The sequence below is a fragment of the Vollenhovia emeryi genome, unplaced genomic scaffold, assembly GCF_000949405.1.
Source record: "Vollenhovia emeryi isolate VEMERY1.0 unplaced genomic scaffold, V.emery_V1.0 DF939275.1, whole genome shotgun sequence".
In the NCBI taxonomy this organism is placed as follows: domain Eukaryota; kingdom Metazoa; phylum Arthropoda; class Insecta; order Hymenoptera; family Formicidae; genus Vollenhovia; species Vollenhovia emeryi.
Window position 1 is genome coordinate 12,930 of NW_011967091.1, and position 23,407 is coordinate 36,336.

At 40.3% G+C, this 23,407-nt stretch overlaps 4 protein-coding genes across 12 annotated transcripts in view; 3 read left to right on the plus strand and 1 right to left on the minus strand.

Annotated features, from left to right (window-relative positions):
• The window catches only part of LOC105559398 (carnitine O-palmitoyltransferase 1, muscle isoform), a 7,816-nt gene extending 4,457 nt beyond the window's left edge, over positions 1-3,359 (plus strand). For both annotated transcript variants that reach the window (XM_012007650.1, XM_012007651.1), the window contains exons 10-14: positions 474-585; positions 664-933; positions 1,014-1,163; positions 1,254-1,463; positions 1,612-3,359. In XM_012007650.1, the coding sequence (XP_011863040.1) occupies positions 474-585; positions 664-933; positions 1,014-1,163; positions 1,254-1,463; positions 1,612-1,710 (841 nt within the window). In that variant the 3' untranslated portion in view covers positions 1,711-3,359. The remainder of the gene's footprint in view (positions 1-473; positions 586-663; positions 934-1,013; positions 1,164-1,253; positions 1,464-1,611) is intronic.
• LOC105559397 lies at positions 2,913-7,181 on the minus strand. Of its 4 annotated transcripts, none has more exons than XM_012007647.1 (3): positions 7,048-7,181; positions 4,497-4,545; positions 2,913-3,697 (listed from the first exon to the last, which is right to left on the minus strand). In XM_012007647.1, exons 2-3 carry the CDS (start codon positions 4,517-4,519, stop codon positions 3,475-3,477), a joined length of 246 nt encoding a protein of 81 aa, XP_011863037.1. In that variant the 5' UTR covers positions 4,520-4,545; positions 7,048-7,181; the 3' UTR covers positions 2,913-3,474. The 4 variants fall into 4 exon arrangements, with proteins under 4 accessions (XP_011863037.1, XP_011863036.1, XP_011863038.1 ...); XM_012007646.1 differs by lacking the exon at positions 7,048-7,181 and adding an exon at positions 6,907-7,041; XM_012007648.1 differs by lacking the exon at positions 7,048-7,181 and adding an exon at positions 6,538-6,871.
• Positions 7,182-7,254: 73 nt separating this feature from the next.
• Positions 7,255-11,126, plus strand: LOC105559399 (motile sperm domain-containing protein 2-like). 2 transcript variants are annotated; one of them, XM_012007652.1, is made up of 9 exons: positions 7,255-7,420; positions 8,000-8,146; positions 8,587-8,764; positions 8,856-9,225; positions 9,514-9,589; positions 9,688-9,794; positions 9,877-10,077; positions 10,195-10,329; positions 10,415-11,122. In XM_012007652.1, the coding sequence occupies exons 1-9, from the start codon at positions 7,339-7,341 to the stop codon at positions 10,595-10,597; spliced, it is 1,479 nt and encodes a 492-aa protein (XP_011863042.1). In that variant the 5' UTR covers positions 7,255-7,338; the 3' UTR covers positions 10,598-11,122. The 2 variants fall into 2 exon arrangements, with proteins under 2 accessions (XP_011863042.1, XP_011863043.1); XM_012007653.1 differs by lacking the exon at positions 7,255-7,420 and adding an exon at positions 7,788-7,881 and having other exon boundaries at positions 10,415-11,126.
• Positions 11,127-15,722: 4,596 nt separating this feature from the next.
• Positions 15,723-23,164, plus strand: LOC105559400 (transcriptional repressor CTCFL-like). Of its 4 annotated transcripts, XM_012007655.1 has the most exons (14): positions 16,027-16,113; positions 16,774-16,854; positions 17,022-17,192; positions 17,271-17,494; positions 17,556-17,950; positions 18,098-18,267; positions 18,566-18,702; positions 19,001-19,151; positions 19,481-19,622; positions 19,727-19,999; positions 20,098-20,234; positions 20,440-20,585; positions 20,915-21,139; positions 21,289-23,164. In XM_012007655.1, the coding sequence occupies exons 3-14, from the start codon at positions 17,066-17,068 to the stop codon at positions 21,346-21,348; spliced, it is 2,187 nt and encodes a 728-aa protein (XP_011863045.1). In that variant the 5' UTR covers positions 16,027-16,113; positions 16,774-16,854; positions 17,022-17,065; the 3' UTR covers positions 21,349-23,164. The 4 variants fall into 4 exon arrangements, with proteins under 4 accessions (XP_011863047.1, XP_011863044.1, XP_011863046.1 ...); XM_012007654.1 differs by lacking the exons at positions 16,027-16,113; positions 16,774-16,854 and adding an exon at positions 15,725-15,812 and having other exon boundaries at positions 21,289-23,162; XM_012007656.1 differs by lacking the exons at positions 16,027-16,113; positions 16,774-16,854 and adding an exon at positions 15,727-15,812 and having other exon boundaries at positions 20,464-20,585; positions 21,289-23,162.
• The last annotated feature ends 243 nt before the right edge of the window (positions 23,165-23,407 follow it).

A 23,407-nucleotide genomic window follows, 5' to 3' on the forward strand; every position in this document is an offset into this window, starting at 1 on the left:
GTACTTTTATTGCATGTAAATTATTATTATATAATGATTGACTTTTCTACTTTTATAAGCATGTTCTATTTAAAGTTTTGCTTGCAAATGCTTGTTAATATGTCAAAATAGAATTATCTGCTTGATCGTTATCGCATGATACAAATGTATGATTAAAACTATTTTAAAAAGTTATTGAGATATTAAATGAAAATGTTGATTAGTTCAATTACATGTAGTAAAATATGTTTAGATTCGCATGCTATTGTGAAAAGATTATCTGGAAAGTAAAGACCAGTTAAATTAATTTCCGTTGTTCACTTCACATTCATTTAAAATCATGCACTGATAGACAATAATGGTAAACGTAGCGTTTAGTCTTTACTTTTCAAATGAAGCACGGTAATTTGATTTCGTCTATAAGTTTGGTACTTTCAGTAAAATGGAAAAGCTTAGAATTGTTTATTATTGAAAAAGTTGTGTACTATTCTCAGATATAAAGATGGACATAATGCGGGTACTCCGGAATTTACACCTCCAGCGCCAAATCGATTGCAATGGGATTTAAGTGGCAAATGTATCGAAGCTATCGAACAATCTCATCAGGTAATGATAATGAATCTAAATGTAGTACGTATTTAGCCAACATTATGGCTATATGACAATTGATCTTAAATTCAACAGGTAGCGCAAAGTATACTAAATGACGTTGAATTACGTATTTATGTGCACGACGCTTACGGGAAAGGTTTGATGAAGGCTCATTCCATATCACCGGACGCTTATATACAAATGGCGTTACAATTGGCGTACTACCGCGACGCCGGCAAGTTTAATTTAACTTACGAAGCTTCCATGACGAGATTGTTCCGCGAAGGTAGAACAGAAACGGTCAGACCATGCACCATTGAATCTTCTAAGTGGGTGAAAGCAATGGAGGATGAAACAATGACGGTAAAAACAAAATGCTGAATGAAAGATAATAGAGATTTCTTTCTTCGCGCGGTTACTAATCGATTTCCCTTTCAATATAGGTAACGGACAAAGTCAAGTTGTTAATGGATGCGGTAGCAAACCATCAAAGAAGTTACCAAGATGCTATGTGTGGCAAAGGAATAGATAGGCACCTGTTCTGTTTATATGTAGTTTCGAAGTACTTAGAAGTAGATTCGCCATTTTTGAAGGTAATTGTTTTACGATCGCTTATCGTGCAATACAATAATAAAATAGTAAATTAAGTGTGATCTCAAACGCGACAATTACTCCTGTTACAGGAAGTTCTAAGCGAGCCATGGAGATTGTCAACATCGCAAACTCCACACGGCCAAACTTCGAGATTGGATTTGAAGAAGTATCCTAATTGCATTTCAGCTGGTGGTGGATTTGGTCCTGTGGCCGATGACGGCTACGGCGTTTCTTATATAATTGCGGGAGAAGATCTTTTATTTTTCCACGTTTCTAGTAAAATATCTTCGTCGAAAACGGTACGATAATTAATTTTCGGTTTTAGACTACTATAACCACCCTTTTATATTTATTGTTCTTTAAATATTTTCGTTGTTTCGTTATATTTCTCACATCCATAATTGTTCATTTGTATAGAAAAATAATTCAATTGCAATTTATTTTTAGGATTCCAGCAGATTTGCAAAGCAAATTGAGAAAGCTCTTGGCGATATGAAAGACTTGCTAGAACAAAAAAAGAAAATACATCAGAACGGATCTGCGTAACTTATTCATTACCTGTAGCAGTGCAAAAGTAATTATAAACTACGCAACGAAGCGGAATTTATAGCTTCCTATAACTTTTCTTGACTTATGAGAGGATTTAACAATGTAAACATAATTTAATGCTTAAAATATAATTTTCTTAAGGCAGTTTGTTTCATAGGCAATTATTTTGGTAGATAAAGATTACAGGAAAGAGAATAATGGGCCCAAAATTTAAGATATGTTATAAGCATTGCACATATAGCAATAGATTTTTATAGGATTCATTTCATGTTTGTCATATATATAATTATCATAAATATCATCTTTATTATTATATAATCATTTATAAACTGACCATTTATGCGTGATTTATTAACAATATTGCGCAGCAGAGATGTGCATAAAAGTATGTACAAGTACCAATCTTCATTTGCAGTACAATATTGCAAAATAAAGAAAATATTTTACATTAATGTGACTACAGGAACATAAAAATACTTCTTAAAACTGTTGAGACTTTTCACCCGTGATATAAAAAAGTGTGTTATCAAAGTTAAAATTTTTAGATATTGATAACTAAATTTCGAAAGATTTATTATGAGTGTATATATTATCACATTGCATATCTGCTGCGAGTTTAGAAGTGGTTTAACAATTTCATTTAATAATTTCATATATATATATATATATATATATATGTACTATATCCTATCACATAATTTAGCATCAGAGTGATTTGTATACAATGCAATTTAAGCATATGAGAAATTTTTTTTTCTCCAAAAGTATGCACAAATGGTAGAAAAGTATTGCCTGTATCTTAATGCGAAAAGACATCTCGGTCTGTATCAGTCTCGTCAATTCAATACCCGACGAGACAGGGATGTGCAACTACGAATATGTGATTACTCTTTCTTTTTTAAGCAAACGTTTAAGCGATGCCATATATTAATATGTGCAACTTATCAATGCAAAATATTTTAACTGTAAGTAATTACTAATTGTAAGCGATTTTATACTTAGAAGGAAAGTGTGCGATTACATTCTTCTACCACGTACGTTTGTTAAAAGTATATTTAAAGATATTGGTGCTTTTAAACCTTGTTGTTATTATATTCGGTGGTGTTACAATTAAACATTATTGAGATATTTAAGGGCGTAAGAGAGAGATGTGAAATGCAAGATGATAAGATAGGGATATACGTAACATTTTTGTACACTTAATTTCATCTTTGTATATTTCATGGAAGTTCTGATAATGATTGTAGAGATTAGATATGCAAATGTACAATAGAATTTTGTCTGTTCTACAAAGCAATTCTGACACGATTGTACATACAACTTCTATGGGAATTACGACTATTAGAAATTGGCAGGAGATAGACTGAAAGATCTAAAATGTGCTTACTAATCTAAAGCGAAGTATGTAAAATATTTTAAATATTGGCAGGAAAAGAAACACTATCAGATATATTTGCAAAGCATTCGAAATATTTTTGTACAATATCGATAATCGATCAGTGAAATTCATTTTATATACCGTTTATTGGAATATTTATATAGAATTCTTTTTTATTGCATACAAAAATATGTAATATTCGATCGTAATGTCAATGTACTGTAATAGAATAAATAAAAATAACTACAGTCGTTTACTTTAGCAACAATATGTAAACGCGTCTACACATCTTTTTCTCCTCTCAACCAGAAATGAGGAATTCTCAAAGGTACACATCAGAAAATATAGTAACACATATACACAGGAACGATACTATACGCGCATTACGATTTTTTAACAGCGTTAAAATCCGCCTTGCGTGGCTGAACTTTCACCTTCTCTTGCTTCAGCGACCGGTGCTTGTTCGATACCACTGCATTTCGCAATGTCGAGTGGAGGAATCTTTTGTTAACGGTCTCTTTGGGTTTCACCCATCCACTGGGACCCATTATTTCGGCTCTTCGTGCACCAAGCTTGGCCTCCTCCAGTAAAGCTTCGGCTGCCAGCCTAGAGGAACACACATTTACATCGTAAAGGAACACATTTTTACACCGTAGCAACAGCGCTATCGCACAACTACAGAGCTCATAATCAGTGAGATAAGTTTTCGTGTGTGTTCCTTTTATTGCTACTTTAGCTACCAGCGACTTTTTAAAATCTTCCCTGGTATAAAGGCCTGTGTCCACGATGCTAGAACTTTGACCAAGCTACTCGGTACGATATATGATTATATGAGAGTGTTTTAATAATTTTGTCTAAGACCCAGTTTCACCAACGTCGCTTAACTTTAAGTTTAGCTTCATTCGTTCTTTCTTTCTTTCCAGCTGTTACTCTAGAAAGAGACAAACATGAATTAAACTAATGTTAAAGTTAAGCGACGTTCGGTGAAACCTAAGACTAGTTAAATGCCTCACTTGTTAGTATCGTAAGAGTCTGCCCGGGTTTTTCAATCTCTTGTAAGCTAATAGTTAAATTATGCCTATCTTTGTCTTATGTGAAGGGGAAACAAAGACCTACACATGATTCAACTATTACCAAGGAAGGAACGACAAGCCCTGAATGGGAAAAGTTAACGAAACGCAGCGCTATTTGTGCAAACTTGAGAACATTCTACTGCTGGCCAAGCGAAATAAATTTGTATCGCGTATATAGTACATTAAGAAGTGCAATCGCAACGTGCCTAATTTTATCGGATTCAAGGTAAAAATAAAGACCGGCCGTTCGTGCATTCCGGGCGAAAGTATCTCGCACCGCGTTGCGAAATATTGCGTAAATGTGACGAGGCGCAACGAAATCGTGTAATTACCTGTTCAGCGTTTCATCGTCCATGTTCACCCGTCACCGTCGCGAACTCTCTGAAAGCAACAAGCAAAAATATTGTTACAAACATCACGAGATACCCACGCGCGAGCGCACGTATGTAGGCTACGTTTACGGCCTTTCACGACGAAATCACGTAGCATCCAGCTAGTGTTTTGCAAAAATTCATCAATATTACGGACCATCGTACCGAATCGCGCGCGATGACCGCGATAAGGCTGATGGTAGAGAACGAGCTGTAAACTTTTAAGACTGTCTTGAGTCGTAAACGTAACATTTATTGATCAATTTCCTAAATCCAGGGTTCGAAAGTTACTTTATAAAAGTGTCTAGTTACAGTGACAAATCAGTACTTTGCAGTTACTTCCTTACGATAAAGAGAAAAATATCAAATCTGCATTTAAATTATAAAGCGTCGATAAAAGCGATTTATGCACAAATGCAAGGCCTAATGCGATCCGCGTCAAGGTTTAACCCTTTGGCCTACAACCACGAGTGAGACTCGTGGTAAGGAATTTTGGCCATAAACAATAAGCATGAGCCTGACTCGCGGTACTTTGTTCGCGCGATCGACCTTCCTGTTTACTACGGCCCGAGCAATCGGGAGATAGCGTGTAGGCCAAGGGGTTAAAATATATACATATAAAGTAACTATGCAACTATTAAATTAGTTGCCAGTTCGAAACAATGTAACCGAGCTAAGTTAGGGCCTGTGCAGAATGGCGGTCTTGTATTCTCAAGTCGCAAGACAGTTAGTGGCCTAGTTTACACCGTGAATTTAGGCCACGACCTATACCTTATATTCAACCCAAACACGATAGGTCGCGACGATGTAAATAGTTGCGATCTCGCTTGGGTCAGGTCTCTTTTTCGCGTGCCCTGACCTAAATTAGGTCACACAACGTAACGCGTGTAAACGCAGGTGACCTACACGTCATCCCACGAAACAAAGTACAAACGATATTGCTTATGTATGAAGATGGCTATGAGGACTAAATTTTTACCTATATTCGACCCAAAAGTATCATAGGTCTACATGGTGTAAACGTTTTGTTTAGAAGCCTATTTTAGGTCAGGTCGCGATCAGGTCGCACGGTGTAAACTAGACCATTGTGCGTTACCTTAAGACAAAGATTTGAAGCACAAGACGTTGTCTTAAGAGTACAAGACAGCCATTCTGCTCAGGCCCTAACGAGTTACTTCCCAACTCTGCCCAATGCCTGTTTCTACCGATTAACTTCAATCTCGGCTTGAATTACTTCTCGTCTTTCCAATTCGTAGAAGAAGATAAGACAAAGTTGAACCGAGACAGTTAAACAGCATTGGTAGAAACGGGCGCAAGGTCTGGCTTCACCAACGTCGCTTAACTTGAAGCCTAGAGCCTGAGCAGGGCGGCTGCCTTGTACTCTTAAGGCAACGTTTCGTGTTCTAAATCTCTGTCCTAGGCCCAGTCTACAATGAGTTGTTATTCGTTGATCAGAAGTCGGAACTGTATGCTGATCCTTTTCCTTTCTAGGTGGAAGAAAACGGTCCGTCGTGTAGTTCTGACTTCTGACTAACGACTCATTGTAGACCGGGCCTTAAAGTAGCGCACAATAATAACTGTCTCGTGACTTAAGAATAAAAGACAGTCATTCTGCCCAGGCCGTCAGCTTGATTCGTTCTTCGTCACTTTCTAATTGTCACCCTAGAGACAAACGTGAATTAAACCAAGATTAAAGTTAAGCAACGCTTGGTGAAACCGGGCCTTAATCTTGCGTCTTGAAATCTCACTGCAGACACCGCGTAAGGCGACCCAGATAACAATTCTTGCGCGCAAACTTGCACGAGATCAGCCCGAGTTTCGCCCGTAACGCGGCGTCTACAGCGAGACACTTAAGACGTAAGAAATTAAGCAATCACGCTCGAGCTGGCAAATCTCCTAAATCTTACGTCTTGAAGTCTCGTTCGGTCCGCGCTCTCGCACGCGAGCGATTAGCTCGTGTACTGACGTATGCGATTTTGCGCGCAAATATCCAACGACTCACGGCAGGAAAAATGACTCGACAACGCAAGCGAAATCCTATCCAAGTGCGTTTACGTCACGTTGCTAGATGTTTCCGCGCAAAATGTTTTCGCCGCATCTCGCGTCCACGACTCGGGGCAGTCGCGAGCGCTCGCGGATCGTACTCCGCCACATCGGCCCGCGCTCGGCGACAGCTGATCGCAAGATGGCTGTTTTCACAGCTGATTCGGAGAACCGAGAGACGCGACTCGGTGTGTTTACGCCGCGGGCAACGATACACGGTCGATACGCGCGATTGCGAGCGGAGTGCAGACGGGAGTTCCCCGCAATCTGAACACTCGTGGGGACGCTCGAAGCCCCTCGAATTGATAACTCGAGACGCAATATGTACCGTCAACTCGCCAACGGCGCCCGCGACTCTCCCCCGAAGGGTCCCGATTAGATGAGATCGCGAGAGGAGTCCGCTCGGTCGTACACTCTCCCTCCTCCCTCTCTCTCCCTCTCTCTCTCTCTCTCTCTCTCCGTTTCTCACCGCGGGACTCGCCGCGAACCTGTCCTTCCCCTTACTCGACTCGCGAAGCGGGAGACATGGGGAGACCGGGGAGACACGCCGAGCCGCGCCGTCGGCCGCCGGGCACGGACTTGTACACAGTGTAGAGGGGAACTTGGCCGCGGCGCCGCGCGGAGAGCGAGCGAGCGAGCGAGCGAGCGACGGCGGCACCACGCGCGGACCAGGCGTGCGAATAAACAATTATATCGTGTCGGTTATCGGCGCCGGTCAAAGTGTCATCCTCCTCCCGGCCGTTCGCCCGACCTGGGAAAGATGGAATCGCACGCGAGGATGATCGCGGACCTCCGCGACAAGTTCGCCAGCAAGCTGGACGACGAGGGACCACCCGACTCCAGTACGTACGGGCCGCCCTTCCCGCCCCGTCGGGGACCTTTTCCCGTCCCGTAACGTCCCGGTAACGTCAATTAGGCGGCGCGTGTGCGTGTATGCGTGACGCCCGACACGCGCTCATGTAACATGTGCAAAGGTCGCGTCCAGCCGATCGCGTACCCAATTGAAAACAATTGGCGCTGTGCGATTGCCGCTCGACGTACAAGGACGTTTGCTTAATTAATCGCGAAACCGCGAGTTTTTCTATCTACGCGTCCGGATCTCCAAGGGTCGATTCTGTACTACAGCGAGAGAGCACCGAAAGTGAACGGCTTTGTTTCTTCCCGACCGTCCCCTTAGAGAGAGACGAGGCCGCTCCTGGCGTTTTCACTGTGTCGCAAGTGAAAATGCTGCAAGTGAGCGGCCTCGTCTCTTCCTATCCGTCCCCTTCGATAGAGACGAAGTCGTTCACTTTTTCACTATGGTGTAAGATACAGTGAAAACGCTGCAAGCGAGCGGCTTTGTCTCCTTCGAAAGGGACGAAGCCGTTGGCTTTTAGCATTTTTACTACGGTGCAAGATACTGATCGATCGACTGTTCGCAGGGGCCTTCCACGCGGCCGACATAGCCAGGGTGAAGAGCGACGACGACTGGCTGAAACGATTCCTGGAGCATCATGAGTTCAACGAGCAGGAGGCGTTCAACATGCTCTGGGAGACCTGCACTTGGAGAAGAAAGTTCGGGACAAACGGTAAAACCGCGCTGTGAATCTTGCCCGACACGTGGCTTTCGGTTTTCCACTACTTTCCACGAAGGCGGAAAGTAGCGAAAACTCGGCGAGTTTATGCACTTGACTTGGGTAAAGTGTCACTTGGTCCCTTCAGTGGAAACACGTGAAGCACACCATGAACGCGGTCAGAGACTTGATTCTCGAATTGATTCGAAGAAGAGACGCGTGCGAACATTCTGCTCTTTGCAAGCTGACTGGCTGTTCGCGTGGTTTTTAACCAATCGACTTTCGAACGAATTCAAGAACCCCTAGTCTCTGGTCTTAAACGACAATATTCCAAGTTGCGCCGCAGATGCCAGAGTATTCTGAATATGCCTGATTGGCACTGAAAGGATTAATATTGAAGTAACGTACAACGAGATAGCTCTCTTTCTCTTCTGTCATTGTAATTCGAATTACAGATATCACCGAAGATAACGTGAGGAGAGAATACTTGGAGGATGGCTCGATCTTTGGCTTTAGCAAGGACAAAGATGGCAAGAAGCTTTTTATAATCAAGTCAAAGTTGCACGTTAAGGCAGTAAAAGATTTCTCGGAGCTTCAGAGATGTATAGTTTATTGGTTCGAGAGATTAGAAAGGTACTGGTGTGCGCCCGTTAGTCCCTGTCTTTGCACAAAGACGATTGTAAATACCGCGTCGACGTAAATCTTCTACTCGCTACACTTTCAGGGAGGGAAATGGAAATCAGATATCGATCTTCTTCGATATGGCGGACGCCGGGCTCTCCAACGTGGATATGGAGCTTACCAAGTACCTCATCGGCCTGTTCAAGTCTTATTACCCCAATTTTCTGAATTACATCATAATCTTCGAGATGCCCTGGGTGCTAAACGCGGCCTTTAAGATAATAAAGTCGTGGTTACCCGCGAAAGCCGTTCCGAAGATCAAGTTCATCAACAAGTCCACGTTGAAGGAGTACGTGAATCCGAACGACGCGATGAAATGCTGGGGGGGTAACATCGACTACACCTTCAAATTCGTCTCGGAGGAGCAGACGAACGGGGATAGCGTATTGAATGGTAAACTGGATAATAAAAAGGTATTACAATTGCTGACAACTACACGCCAAGCGAATAATACCAAGATACTGCTTTCACGACGTGCCGAATTCACTGCGCTTCTTTTGTCGTCTCTATTCCTTTTTCTGCTATTGCTCTTCTGTTAACCGCGCTTGGATTTGTTTCTCATGTTATTTCGAAACTTCAAATCAGTAGCCTGAGAACGAAAGCACCGAGCAATATGGAATACGTAGATGTACATCGAGTTATATTCATAATTGTTGAAACACTCCGTCCGACTCGCTTAAACTCGTTACATGTTTTTCTAGGTGCACTTTGTAGACAATTCGCCGCTTATGGAGCAAAGTCCAACGAGTATCGGGGATCAGATTAATGAGGAACAATGTACGTATAAAATTGATTTTGCGCGCGAGCTTATTACGTCACCCTAGAATAACAAAGCAGAGATATGTGCAGCGTCAAGTAAATTACGTTTGCTCCAGTATTGTCCATAGAACCTACCGAAGTAATAACGTTTAATAAAGATGGAAATGACATCACCGGGACAATTACACTTAAGAACGTTACGGACAAGTCTTTGTCTTACAAGGTACGTGGATCATCTGACAATTGCAACAATGACAATTGGAAACAATTTATTAGAAACGCAGCATAAGATTGGCGCATTGCAGATAAAGACAACGTCGCCGGAGAAATTTAGAGTACGACCGAGCTCGGGGGTTCTGCAACCGTCCGAACAGAGAAACATTATGGTTGTACTGCAACCTGGCTACAACATACGCGGTCTATTATACAACGATCGATTTCTAGTCATGTGCCTGCCATTGAAAAATCCGAACGCCACGACGCAGGAGCTGAACGCACTCTGGAAGGTAAATTACATACACGGATCTGAATTACGCTCGTCATTACGCTGGGATTGCGATACGTCAACAAGTCGAGATTTAAAATATAAGAATCGTTCGCGTGCTAACGCTGTCTCCTTGCAGTCTGAGAAGGCAACTGAGATGCACAGACTGCGATGTTGCGACGGTACTATTGAAAATAGCGAGACGCATAAGTCTCATTCTGTACTCGCTTCCGCGGCGATAGGAAGCGATCGTATCGATGCGTTTTCTTCTAAGGTACGTAAGCCGATGTCGCAGTGTTCTTTCAAGTACGTATTGATGCAGACATTTTAATGCTGACGAATAATCGTGATAATTTCAGATAAACCACTTAGAGAAAAATAATAACAACATATACAGCGAGATTGTTCTTGTAAAATATTTGCTCTTCGTTTCCATAATATTGACAATTTCAATAGCGATATTCATGGGCTACTCTTTGCAAGCGGATAGAAAAAATCTGATGGAACAGCAAAAATCCTGCCGGATTCCTCACGAAATTTAAGAACACGCGTTTGTAATAATGACAACTTTGATATGTTATTTAGAAAAGTATGAAAAAAAGATCTTTATCCGAATTAAATCTACGATCGTGCAAAGATAACAAGTATCTTCTGTCACACAATATTTAACGTGTTTAATGTTTTTTATACGTTTTTTCCGTTCTTCCAAAAAAAAGATCTATAAACATTAATTTTCTTTGCGCATTCAAATTAATTTTACATCTCGTGCAATTTGTTTTTCTATATACGCATGTAATTGTCACCTAATAAGTTACCATGTGGTGTTTTGTAATGCAGGGCAAGGAGAAGTACAGTATACTGTAAGATTATATTAAAACTGCTATTTTTATACATACTTTACGAGATAACTCGATTGTATTAAACTCGAGTGTGGTTTAGCCTGTATATGTGCGCCGATTTTTGTACATATCCTTAATGAGTTTGTCTGTTTTCGGTACTGTTGTAATTTAATCATATTTTTAATGTAGCCTGAGTTTTACGATTAAATTCTTTTGAAATATATACATATAATTGTGTGGAAAAGCTCGCTGATCGCTCGCTCGCGGAAACTACACTTTCTTTCTCCTTATAATTCGCACTCAGCGTTAACAGCGTCTAACTTTCTGTACGAAGCACAATTTGCTGACGACACATCAGCGACGGAAATACCAAAACGTGGACAGGAGCTCGCCGTAATCGACGACGGTAGCCTGCATTCCACAATTACGTTGTTTTGAAATATATATAATTAAGCTTGTTTTCCATTGCTGCACCGGTGAACTAGTGCAGCAAGCTAGAATGAGAAAAACTCCGGGTCGGGAAGTAACACGTTCCTTGTAACGAAGTTACAGTTACTTTTTTTTTGTAACTCCAACTTCGTTACCTTCTCTCCAACTGTAACTGTAACTTAAGTCAGTTACATTTTTTCGATAACTAGTAACAAATTTAATATAGTTACATTAATAATTATATATTTTTTAAACCTCCACAGATCGCACTAGGCCTTGCCGAGGGGGAAACCGCTTACCAAAATCTTGTACTCCAATGCCCATTAATGCCCAGTGGGCATTACTTTATCTTGTTTTATCACTTTTATCTTATTTTACCTTTATGATGCCCCAGCAAGGCCTAGTGCCCAAAAAATGTCTAGTAAGGCTGGTATTACATTTGTCGTACGACAAAGTTTTTAAGCGTATTGATTGGCTGAAGGATAGTAAAATTCTCGAGTATCTAGAAACTTTCTATTCAGCGGCCAATCGACACGCTTGAAAAATTTGTCGTACGACAAATGTAATAGTACCCTAATGCCGCAAATCTGTATACCACAATGCCCTCGGCGGTTTCCCCCTCGGGTCTTGCATTTGCGCATAAACGCCTTTATCGACGCTTTACAATTCAAATGCAGATTTGATATTTTTATTTGCATTGCAAGAAAGTAACTGCAAAGTAATGATTCGTTACTTTTTTAGTAACTAACTGTAACGCGTTACTTTTCAGTAACTAGTTACAGTTACCACAGTAATGTCTCCAACAATTGTAAATTATTGTAACAGTGAACACAGCAACTCTGATTTATTTATTTTGTACATTAATATTGTTAATCTCTAATTTATACAGCCAGATCGCTTGAAAAGGACCAAAACCCATGGTCGACACGTATAATGGAATGTCAGATAGTCAGATAGTTTGTTACGTGAAAAAAAACGTCGCGGTTCATACAAATTGGGATTGCATACAAAATTTCTCTCCGTTTTTCGTTGCGACTATTAAAGGTTTAGCACGAATTAGCTCATGTTTCCTCATTTCGCACGTTAGCCTCGTCACGCCCATACAGCACAAACCTTGCAGGTATACATTCCCAAGGAGAAGAAAAAGTCAGGATGATGTCACATTGACGAAATTTATGTCAAATTTTGGTCAATTTGATGTCATATTGATCAAAATTTGGTCAATATATATGATGTGGCGATCGTGGCGCAGAGGATTGTGCGTCGGTCTGGTAATCCGAAGACCCGGGTTCAAAACCAAACGAAACATTGTTGGTTTTTCGTTCGATCGCCACATAGCGAAGTGGATAATAGAGAGAGGTGTTGTAAGAGGTTTGGCCACGTTCCTTCAAAAACGCCTTGTAACCCTAAGGAGAATCAATAAAATGTGTATGCACTGAGAATCGAAAAACAGTAATAGTCCCTGAATTTTTGCTCATTCTCAACTTTTAATCTTAATACGCAAACGCTTACTTAAAAAAAGTAATGTCTGCTGAGAAATACAATACCATCTAACGACTAAAGTTGTAAGCGATATTGTATTAAAGAAAACATGATTACTGAACAATTTTATTATTGAGTGATGTGCAATTCCGTAACCATTACTGTTGACCACCAGCATTAAAATAATATGTAAATAATATGTAGTCTAACAGGGTAGGGTAGTAAAACATATACATATGTATAAATAGTTAGCTCAGCATTAGCGTACTAGGCTAGTAATCCGAAATCTTAGGTTCGAATCCCACATATAAAAAAATTAGAAAAAAGAACTAGTGGAAAAGTTTTTTATTTTTAATAAAATCTTGTACCAAAACCATTACTGGTTTTTATCGTAATGATTGTGGAAATACAGTACTGATTCAATACTGGATTAGTAAGTAACAGTCAATCAGTTGATCTACAATATTCATTACTGTAGAATCCGTAATAGTTATTGTAAAATCCGTACTGATTACTGGGAGAATGCTTACTGTAGTGGTACGTAATGGTACGTAATGGTTACTGTAAGAAAGACTAAAAGTTAAAAACGAGGAAAAATGTTATAACCATCACTGTTTTTCAGCTCCCAGTGTGCATATGATCAATATGATATATGCAGTATACGAAGGACCTCAATTCGGTTAATCAGTCCATACATCTGTTTACGCAACAAAATTGTTCATTCATCTTAACGTGTTATACAAAAGACTTGTCAGAGTGGGTAAGAAATTGTATTGGCAGTATGAAGGATTCGAACATACCTTCGATACACGTCAATACAATTTCTTACCCACTCTGAAAAGTCTTTTGTATAACACGTTAAGATGAATGAACAATTTTGTTGCGTAAATAGATCTATGGACTGATAAACCAAAGTGAAGTTCTTCGTATACTGCATCGTCTGATAATCAAAGTTAAATGCTACGATCAGATCCGGTTTTACATATGATGTGCTCTGTACTGTACATACTCCGCGTATGGCACTTCATAAAACTGAAGCGACAATGTTTTGTTTTCCGAAGCGTGATAGTACCTGGGTTCACCTTTGAAATTCAAATCTGTCATTACAATCAATAGTGATGATATCTTCGTACAATATAGAACACTTTCCCACACCTCCACGTGAGCCATATCGGCTGCACTTGCGCATACAATATGAACAGTTAGTTTTTCGCGTTCTACATAGTTTAATACTTTCATAGCATAAAATAGTGTTAAAGGATTTGTCAGATATAGTGATTGTGTGGCAGTGAAGAATTTTTTTACCATATCCGTATCCTGCGACATCAGTTCATTCACATAAACGTTATCTATAACAGCCTTCATGTCGTGAAGCCCATCCATGTTGACGAGTTTCAAGGCAGGTAGGACAACTGAAAGTTCCCTTCTGACGCGTGCATATAGCAAACAATATTGAAAACAAAATGTTAGAGTCTCGCAGACACCCTTGTGCTTTTTATCGTCCATGTGAACTTTACAGTAGCTGAGAGCGCTTTAAGCGTCGTCTACAATAGGTGGAGTAAGCTTGGCGTAAGAAGTAAGAGTAGGCGTAAAAGAACTACTTCTGGTTTAAGAGAGCTGGAGTAAGGGTGTAAGCGAAATGAATTCTTTTTATTTCTTACGCTTACTCTTACGCTTACGCTCGACCAATCAGAACGCAGGAGGAAAACTCAGGTACGCCAAAACGTTACTCCTACTCTTACTTCTTACTCCACGCTTACGCCGGTTATTGTAGACGACGCTTTAGGACCTTGAATAAGTTCTCGCTGTTTCCTAACAGATGGTATTTCCAGGACTATGTGCACATGTATTAGGACCTTAAATAAGTTACAATTAATATTTTCTCGGTCCTTTTCTGATATAAATCACATTTAAACTTAAACGCCATATTTTTAGGACCTGGCAAGGTGGTAGCCATTATGTAGCGATGCTTAAATCATAAAAATTGCCAGATACGGTCAACAAATCTTAATGTTGTAACTAGTTACATTTTTAGCGAAAAAACTAACTGTAACTATGACTCTTTTATAAAGTAACTTTCCCAGCCCTGGAAGAAATATACTTGTCTCACTCCAATTTATTGCAACAGTTCGGCAGTGTAGCAACAGAAAACAAGCCTGAAGCGTGGAAAAGCTCGCCGATAGCTCGCAATTGCAAAAACTGCATATAATTCGCAATCTGCTGACAGTAGAAATCGCCGTGATCGACGACGGTTCGAGTTTCGCGCGAGTCCTTTGTTCCGGACGGCTTTTAAGGCCCGTCCAGACACGAAGGCGCAGAAAAATCAACCAATCGATCCCGCGCAACGAGAGGCGCACGGCCAATCGTCTGCCGCAACACATTCACCGTTCCAGAAAAAGCGGAAAGTCGATTGGCCGCCACGTCAGCTCGCACGTGCGGAAACGGAACGGTGCGTGTCGCGTGCGTAAAACCACGCGGTTCCAAGGACGAGGATCCACATTTACAGACTGCCGTATAAAAAAAATATATATACATAAAATTGAATCCAGACGTAGAAAAAAAAAGAATTGACCGATCGCGCGGAGGAGCGCGCGGCAACATGGCCGCATCCTTCCACCCCGCGTTCGACGCGCGGCGAGATAAACATTTTGTCACGCGCGTCGCGCTAATCCGCTCGGAAGAGCTGAAAAAATCGCGGCCGAGGCTCGCTCGGTGCGTAGGCTCGACGCCTCGCATCCTCGCTCGCCGGCTTCGCCGGCAGGAAACGACGAGGACCGGGCAGCATGTGGAGCGCGATGCGTGACTCGTGACGCGCAACGTGCCAGTGCGCAGCTGGCGACGCGCAGTACAGCGCAGCATTTGAACCTCCGCAGTTGAAGCGGCCATATTGGTGTTATACAACGCCCTCACGCGACGATCGCGGGCTTACGTTGGGTATATTTGGTGGCTTGGTATCGACCCGTTGGCTCGCACGGCGCCCGCAGGTCGCATCTCACGGCGACGCACGGTGAGTTAGCGCGATACTCGAGCGGGCGGACGGCCCGCGGGACGTGGCGCGGGCGACCCCGCGGTTCCTGGCGGCGCGCGGCCCACGACGGCACGGCGGGCATCGTCGCACAGGTGCCCTCCATATTGATGACAGCGCCGACGGTGATAATTTTCTGAAATTTTTGTCCGTTAATGCCCCCTGTGTCCTGAAATCGAAAGCACCCCGCGTTTGTCTTAAAAGCTCCCCGATAGAATGCGCGACCTCGTGGGGCCCCCGCCGTGTGCTACGAGAGATTCCGCGAAATTCGGTGCTGCCCCAGGTATCCCGCGTCGCCACGCCACGCGCTCGCTCACCCGTACCTTGTTCTCGTCCGCGCCTCGCCTCGCCTCGCCTCCGCGCCGCGCCTTCGGCCCCGCTGGCGTCGCCCGTCATGGCGCGTCCATGGCGTCGTACGTCGGCCTCCTCCAGCGCCGCGGGCCGCGTCCGCCGCGTCGTATGGCGGCGCGTCGCCGCCGTCTGTCGCCGCGGCGCGCGTTGTTGCCCCCTTGATCGTCGCGCCGAGAGGCGCGAGCGCCCCGCCGACGCGGCGACCGGGACGCTCGTCGCCCTCGGCGCGGCCACTCGAATCGAGTCTTCCCCGTCGCAAGCGCATCGATTCCCGAGCGTCCGATTCGGACGCCTCCTCGCAACCGCAAACATGCTTTTCAGTCCCGGCGACGCTCGCAGCCCTTTATTTTCCTCGCGCTCGCTCGCCTCTCGCCCTTTCCGCGATGCGGACTCGCGGCTTTTCGAGCTACCGAGGTCTCCCGGTGGCCGAGGAAAAGCCGCGGGCTCAACTGCCGTCGTCCCCCCCGAAAGCCTTTTAACTCGCCGCTCTAGCTTTTCCCCTGCGAACGGGGCGTGTGTCAAGACAACATTTCTCGCGGGGAAACGTATTTACATTTGTGCATGTAGTGTATAGTTCCACGTCTATTTTTAGAGCTGTTGGCGCAAAAGTGTTTTACATTTACATTCAACATTTGTACCTGTGCTAGTCGCTCGAACGCGGGTGTTCCCGAAGGTACGTTTCAATTAGCGCTCGCAACACTCGTACAATCGCCCGCCTTTGTCGACAAACGGGAACGAATTACGCTCACGAGCGTTACGAGCGTTCAATGGAACGTGTCCTATCACATGAATGCAATAATGATAATATAATATATATATACGTCGATGAAACTGTTTCAGACTGATGAGCATAGTTACTACTGTTTGAGCTACATGCTTCAATCATGAGTAACGTAGCGACTATAAAGCTGGAAGACGGACAAGAATCCGTTACCGAGATACAAACTTACTTGGAGACATTCAACAAGGAGATAGAGGGAGGACAGGGTGAACAGCTGCAACATGTGCAATGTTAGTTTCTCTCTCTGACGACATACTTTTCTCGCGGTGGTCTTAACGCTGTGTTCTATCTGTGCATTTGGTTTGCAGTGCAACAAGTGGAAGGATTGTCCGGCGGAGAAGAGGGCGGGACCTACTTCGTCGATCAGTCTGGTCAATATTATTACCAGGCGAACAGCGACGAACCACCTGTGATGACGCAAGTACAGATACAGGAGGTGGAGGAGACCGACGTGCAGAACGAAGGCGAGGAAACCCAGGACGAGCAGTATCAGGAGATTGAAGAGCTTGAGAATGCCGAGGGCGATGAGGATGTAAGTATAACGCGACTGCGATTCGCAAAGTGCACGAAATGCAACTGTACATGTATCTCAGGAACAAGTCAACGGTGAAAACAATCAAGTTGTCATCAATTCCGGCGATGCATATCAAACCGTCACAATTGTTCCATCCGATACAAATCCCGGGGAAGTTAGTTACGTGCTGATAGTTCAGCAACCCGAGTCCGAAGAGAAAGAGAGCAAGTCCACGGTGGACGAAGCGACGAGTGTGGCAGCGGCGACAGCTGCGGCCACTGGAGAGGGAGAGGAAGCGGAAGGTGAACAGGATCTCACTGTATACGATTTTGAGGATAACGAAGACAATGAAGCTCCGGTGGAATCTGAGGCGGAAGATGACAAGACTAAAATTATCAAGTTTATCCCAAAGAAATCTCAGACCGTTACGCAGGCTCATATGTGCAATTACTGCAACTATACCAGCCCGAAACGGTATTATTTTTGTGCATACAATTATCCTTTTCTAACATTTCTTCTACTTACACGTTTATTATGTCACGACCTAATTCATTTTTGTAGTCGCATATCTAGGGAAGCGTTAAATTGGAAGAGTAATCAATCGTGTACTTATGTTGACAGATATCTTTTATCACGGCACATGAAATCCCACTCGGAAGAAAGACCACATAAATGTAGTGTGTGTGAACGAGGATTTAAAACTCTGGCCTCGCTTCAGAATCATGTAAACACTCATACTGGGACCAAACCCCACCATTGCAAATATTGCGAGAGTGCATTTACAACTTCTGGTATATACTTTGTTGCTCTATTCACATATTGAACAGAAAAAGTGATATACTCACATACATGTTGAATTACGCCACAAAGATGTAAAAAAGTATGAAATATATTTTTTAAGAGTTTGAGAATTGTTATTTTAAATGTTTTCTTTTTTTCAATTAATAGCATGTTACGTTAAATATTAAAGGTAATTGCTCAAAAGCTTACAGTCAATCGTAAATTTTGCCAAGAAATTTGTTAGTTTATCCAATCTAAGTGTTTGCGAAAATATAAGTTATATAATATATAATTTCTGTCTGCTTGCAGGTGAACTAGTGAGACACGTTCGTTACAGACATACCCATGAAAAACCACACAAATGTCACGAATGCGATTATGCATCTGTTGAGTTATCAAAACTAAAGAGACATATTAGATGTCACACAGGCGAACGACCCTATCAGGTATGTATTATTGTGTCTTAATTCATCACATATGCGAAGTTATATAAAAGTGCTGTAATTATTCATGTATAAGTTGCCTAAACACCCACAAAAAGTAGAGATCTATCAAGTCTATTTCTTTTCTTGTAATATACGTATTTAATTTATATATTTCTGTATAATATTTTCGGCTAGTTCTCATTTTTTTAGTACTATAATTATTTATGATACACTCAACATAAAAAAATGTGTGTTCTATTCAGGAGCGTAATTCTTAACTTGACGACTAAATAAATACAATGCTCAATTATTTTTTTAGTGTCCACACTGTACATACGCAAGTCCGGATACATTTAAACTTAAACGCCATCTTCGCATTCACACTGGAGAGAAACCATATGAATGTGATTTTTGTCAAGCGAGATTTACTCAATCTAACAGTTTGAAAGCACACAAATTAATACATAATGGTAAGTTATATACAGAAAAATTATGTACAGTGCTCCCAAGAAGTTTTAAGATCAGTCTAAAATAATTGTGGCTCTCATATAAAGAAGTTTATTAAAATAATTTATTTATGATTTGCACATATTAAGTATGAAAATTGATTTTACTTTAAACGCTATTGTAACTAAAGTTTTTCGTGTAACGACACGATAGTGTGGTATTTGCATTAGTTTCCAAACGTGTTTGAAAAACGAAATGTAATGCGTTTGCTATTTTATACCATACATTACTCATGTATAAAGAGATCAAGTATTATTTCTTTTCTCATGGTGATAATAATGGTACGTTGCAGTTGGCGATAAACCAATATTTCAGTGCGAGTTGTGTCCAGCTACATGTGGCAGAAAAACGGATCTCCGAATTCATGTGCAAAAGTTACACACTTCTGATAAGCCGCTAAAGTGCAAGCGTTGCGGAAAGACATTCCCGGACAGGTATGCGTATGATTTCTTCGAATACAATGCGAGACATTGCGAAACAATTAAATACGAAAGTTATTAAGTGCTTACTTCAATCAACTACGTTTGGAATATTTCAGATATAGCTATAAGTTACACAGCAAAACGCACGAAGGAGAGAAGTGTTACAAGTGCGATCTATGTCCGTATGCGTCTATATCGGCGCGTCATTTGGAAAGCCATATGCTTATTCATACCGATCAGAAGCCGTATCAATGTGATCACTGCTTTCAATCATTCAGACAAAAACAGCTGCTCAAACGACATTGCAATCTTTATCATAATCCCTCCTACATTCCTCCACCACCACAGGAAAAAACGCATCAGTGTCCCGAATGCGAGAGGGCATTTAGGTGCGTACACTGTGATCGATCATTTGAAACGATTGACGACATGATTAAGCCAACCGTTGGTATAAGTTTTCTTAATATGAAACGTTTGTGTTTTGCAGACATAAAGGTAATCTTATTCGACACATGGCCGTCCACGACCCGGAATCGTCTTTGCAAGAAAAACAGCAAGCTCTCAAAATCGGCAGACAGAAGAAGATTCAAATCATTGACGGCCAACGTGTTGAAGTAATGACAGGTAAAACGCTTTAACTGTGACTTAAAAATTCTAGCAAGTTTTAAGGAAATTGCGATAAATTTTGAATCTGCATGCTACATGTCAGTTACGAATATCATTTCTTTACATTACTTCATAGCATATGAAATTGTTTTCACTCACAGGTATACTTACGATATGATCTAAATATGGGTCATTGACTAATATCCATGTGTTGTAACAACAGGTAATTTAACTTCTACACTTAAAGGTTATGAAGATGAAGAAGAGGAGGAAGATGAAGATGACATGATGGCGGTGCAAGGCAGTGATGGACAGCAGTATGTCGTGCTAGAAGTCATTCAGTTAGCCGACAATCAAGGGACTGATCAGGTATTCTTAAGCAAGATATACTTTGAAGGAGTTTTCTGTCTTTTAAAATGAATTTATAAATAAGTAGAGGAAAGTCCTCTATTATGAGATAGCAGGTTTTTAACATCCAAATTCGGTCACAAATCTTTTTCGCAACGATTACACAATCTAACAATGAATTTTCCAATAAACAGATTTCGCTCCAAGAGCAATAAATTCATGGTGGAATCAACTGATGATGCCTATTAATTTAACAGAAACCCATGTTAGGATCCTATCTCATAATAGAGAACTTTCCTCTATATTATATCGTTAGGAATCATTTATAAATACATGATTACTTATAACAGATGGCTGTTGTTGCGAGTGAAGATGGAGAATTGGTGATGCAAGATCCTTTAACTCAAGATAATAGCATAGTACCAGGAACAGGGGAAGACATTGATGAAGTTGAAGAGGAAGATTTAGAAATGCAAGATCTAAAGGTAGAACCTTCTACTCCAAAACCATCACAGAACACACAAAGCGATTCAAAATTGCAAAAAGAAATGGAAACCTGTTTCGGATTTGATGAGGTAAATAATACCGTATGCTTTTCAAAAGTTTTCAAAAGTTATTTTTTAAAACAATATTTACTATTATATGATATTTATCATATGAAATGAAATTAAATGAATTTATTTAGATAAAAGTATACATTTGGATACATGATTATATTTTTTAGGAAGAAGAAGAGGAAGAAGAAGAAAGCGATAATATAAACATGCTACAGACAATTTCGTAATAACAAGTATAAAAGAAAAATGTACCTATTCAATAGTCCAATGTTTCACTTCTGTCCCAGTGTTAGTGTAATATCCTAAAAAAACAAAATAAGGAAAATTAGACAATAAGAGCCAAACTCGGCACTTGACAATTTTCCTTATTTAGATTGTACATCTTATTATAATTAATTTTTAACACAAAAAATTAATAAGATCGAAGAAATTATATATATATTGTGTATAATACAACTGAATGCATTGTTATTGTCTAAAGATACTTTGCGTAACTCTAGTAGGGAGCTGCAGTGTGATCCACATGCATGGTACAAGAACTTTTTTTGCCGTTAGTGCATTAGGTACACATAATAATTTATGAAAATATTGTAGTTTTGTGGTGTAGCAAAAATCAAGCAAATGTACAATTATTATAGTGTAAAATATGATTTACGTTATTGTCAAAAAAACTGAAAACTTCTTAATGACATTAATACAGTTAGATAAGATTGCATATGTTAATTATAAGGAAATCTATTAGTATCTTGGCATAATATTTTTAAACAAGTTTATTTATAACTTCGACGTAGAAGCTCGTGATGACTTTTACTAGATGTGTGCAACTAACATTAATATCGAAGGGATAAGATTTAGACGTAAAATTAAGGTAAAATACAAGTAACATTAAAGCAAAGGTTACAATGTAAATAAATGTTTATCTTCATATCTCGATTAAGAGACTTAAAATTTCAGCATAAGCAGGTGGTATCAAGAGAGTATGCGATGTGTTTAACTGTCAAAGGTATTTTATATTATTCACGGTTATTTTTTCCTAAGTTAAAAGGTCGGAAAGTAATAGACAGAATGGTGAATTGTAAATTATAGTATGTATTGGTTTCATAGTAATACATATTATGTGAACAAATTTTTATTTGTAACAGAAAAAAATGAACGTTTTGTCAAAAGAAGAGTCAATGTAATTTATTTCGTGCTTTTTGATCAAAATGTCCTATTTACAGCTGTAATCAGAGAATAGCTTGTCTGTAACATTTTTCGTTAAATTTCTGTATTCTTATTATTTTTACTATAGCATATTAAAAGATGAGAGGTAATAGAGAAGTGGAGAGAGAGAGAGAGAGTTTCAATAATTATATTTATTAAACGTAATTATTGAAACTCTTAACTTAAAATATTTTTTAATAGCACTGTTCGAGTTAAGAGTACTACAAAATTAAGTCAAAAGTTATTTCACATCTTATCCTAAGGAATCTTTAATATACTAAATACATATAAATGTTTAATCACAACCTCGCACGTAGCGGTTCCAGTTAAATTTAGGGCATGATGGTACTCTAAACAAAACCAAGCATTGTTTAGCATTGTATTTGCTGAAAAATAAATACTTCATATACTCTATCATTTTAGAATAAGTTATGTAGAAACAAAATTGACGAAACTGTGAATTTTTTTCTGCAAGAAATCGCGTGTTCATATTTTTTTGTTACGAACTGGAAAGATAATGTTTGTTCAGTAAAATCGATAGCATATGCTGTATTAAAGTGCTATGTCATACATATATATATCTTCATGAATACATCGGAGTGAAGAAAAATGTATAATTAATGCTCGTACAATGTTGCTCATAAAATACGTTATCCGCTTATCCGGTAGGCGAAGTGATCATTGTAAAAAGTATGTACAATTTTTTTTACACGAATTGTACAATTGTAATTTAGTGATCAATTATTGTATGCACTTAAAATTCTGCACTTTCTTACATTATCCCAAAGAAAAAAAAACAGTGTAACGTTCTCTCGATAATAAACATTACCTTGTCGACAATATATTCGTTGCAGCCATTCGACATGCTCGGTCATTTTTACTTCGTACTTACATTTTTAATATCTGTCTGCTTCTTAATATTATTTCGATTCTATGAAATCAACGCGACGTTTTGCACGAGTCATTTATACGAAAATGGAGTTGGGCGTATTTATTTAAACTTTTAAATTTGTAATTCGATTTTTTTCTTGTAGATACTACTTTTTATTCGAATTTGTCAATAAATGGTAACGCTTACCATAT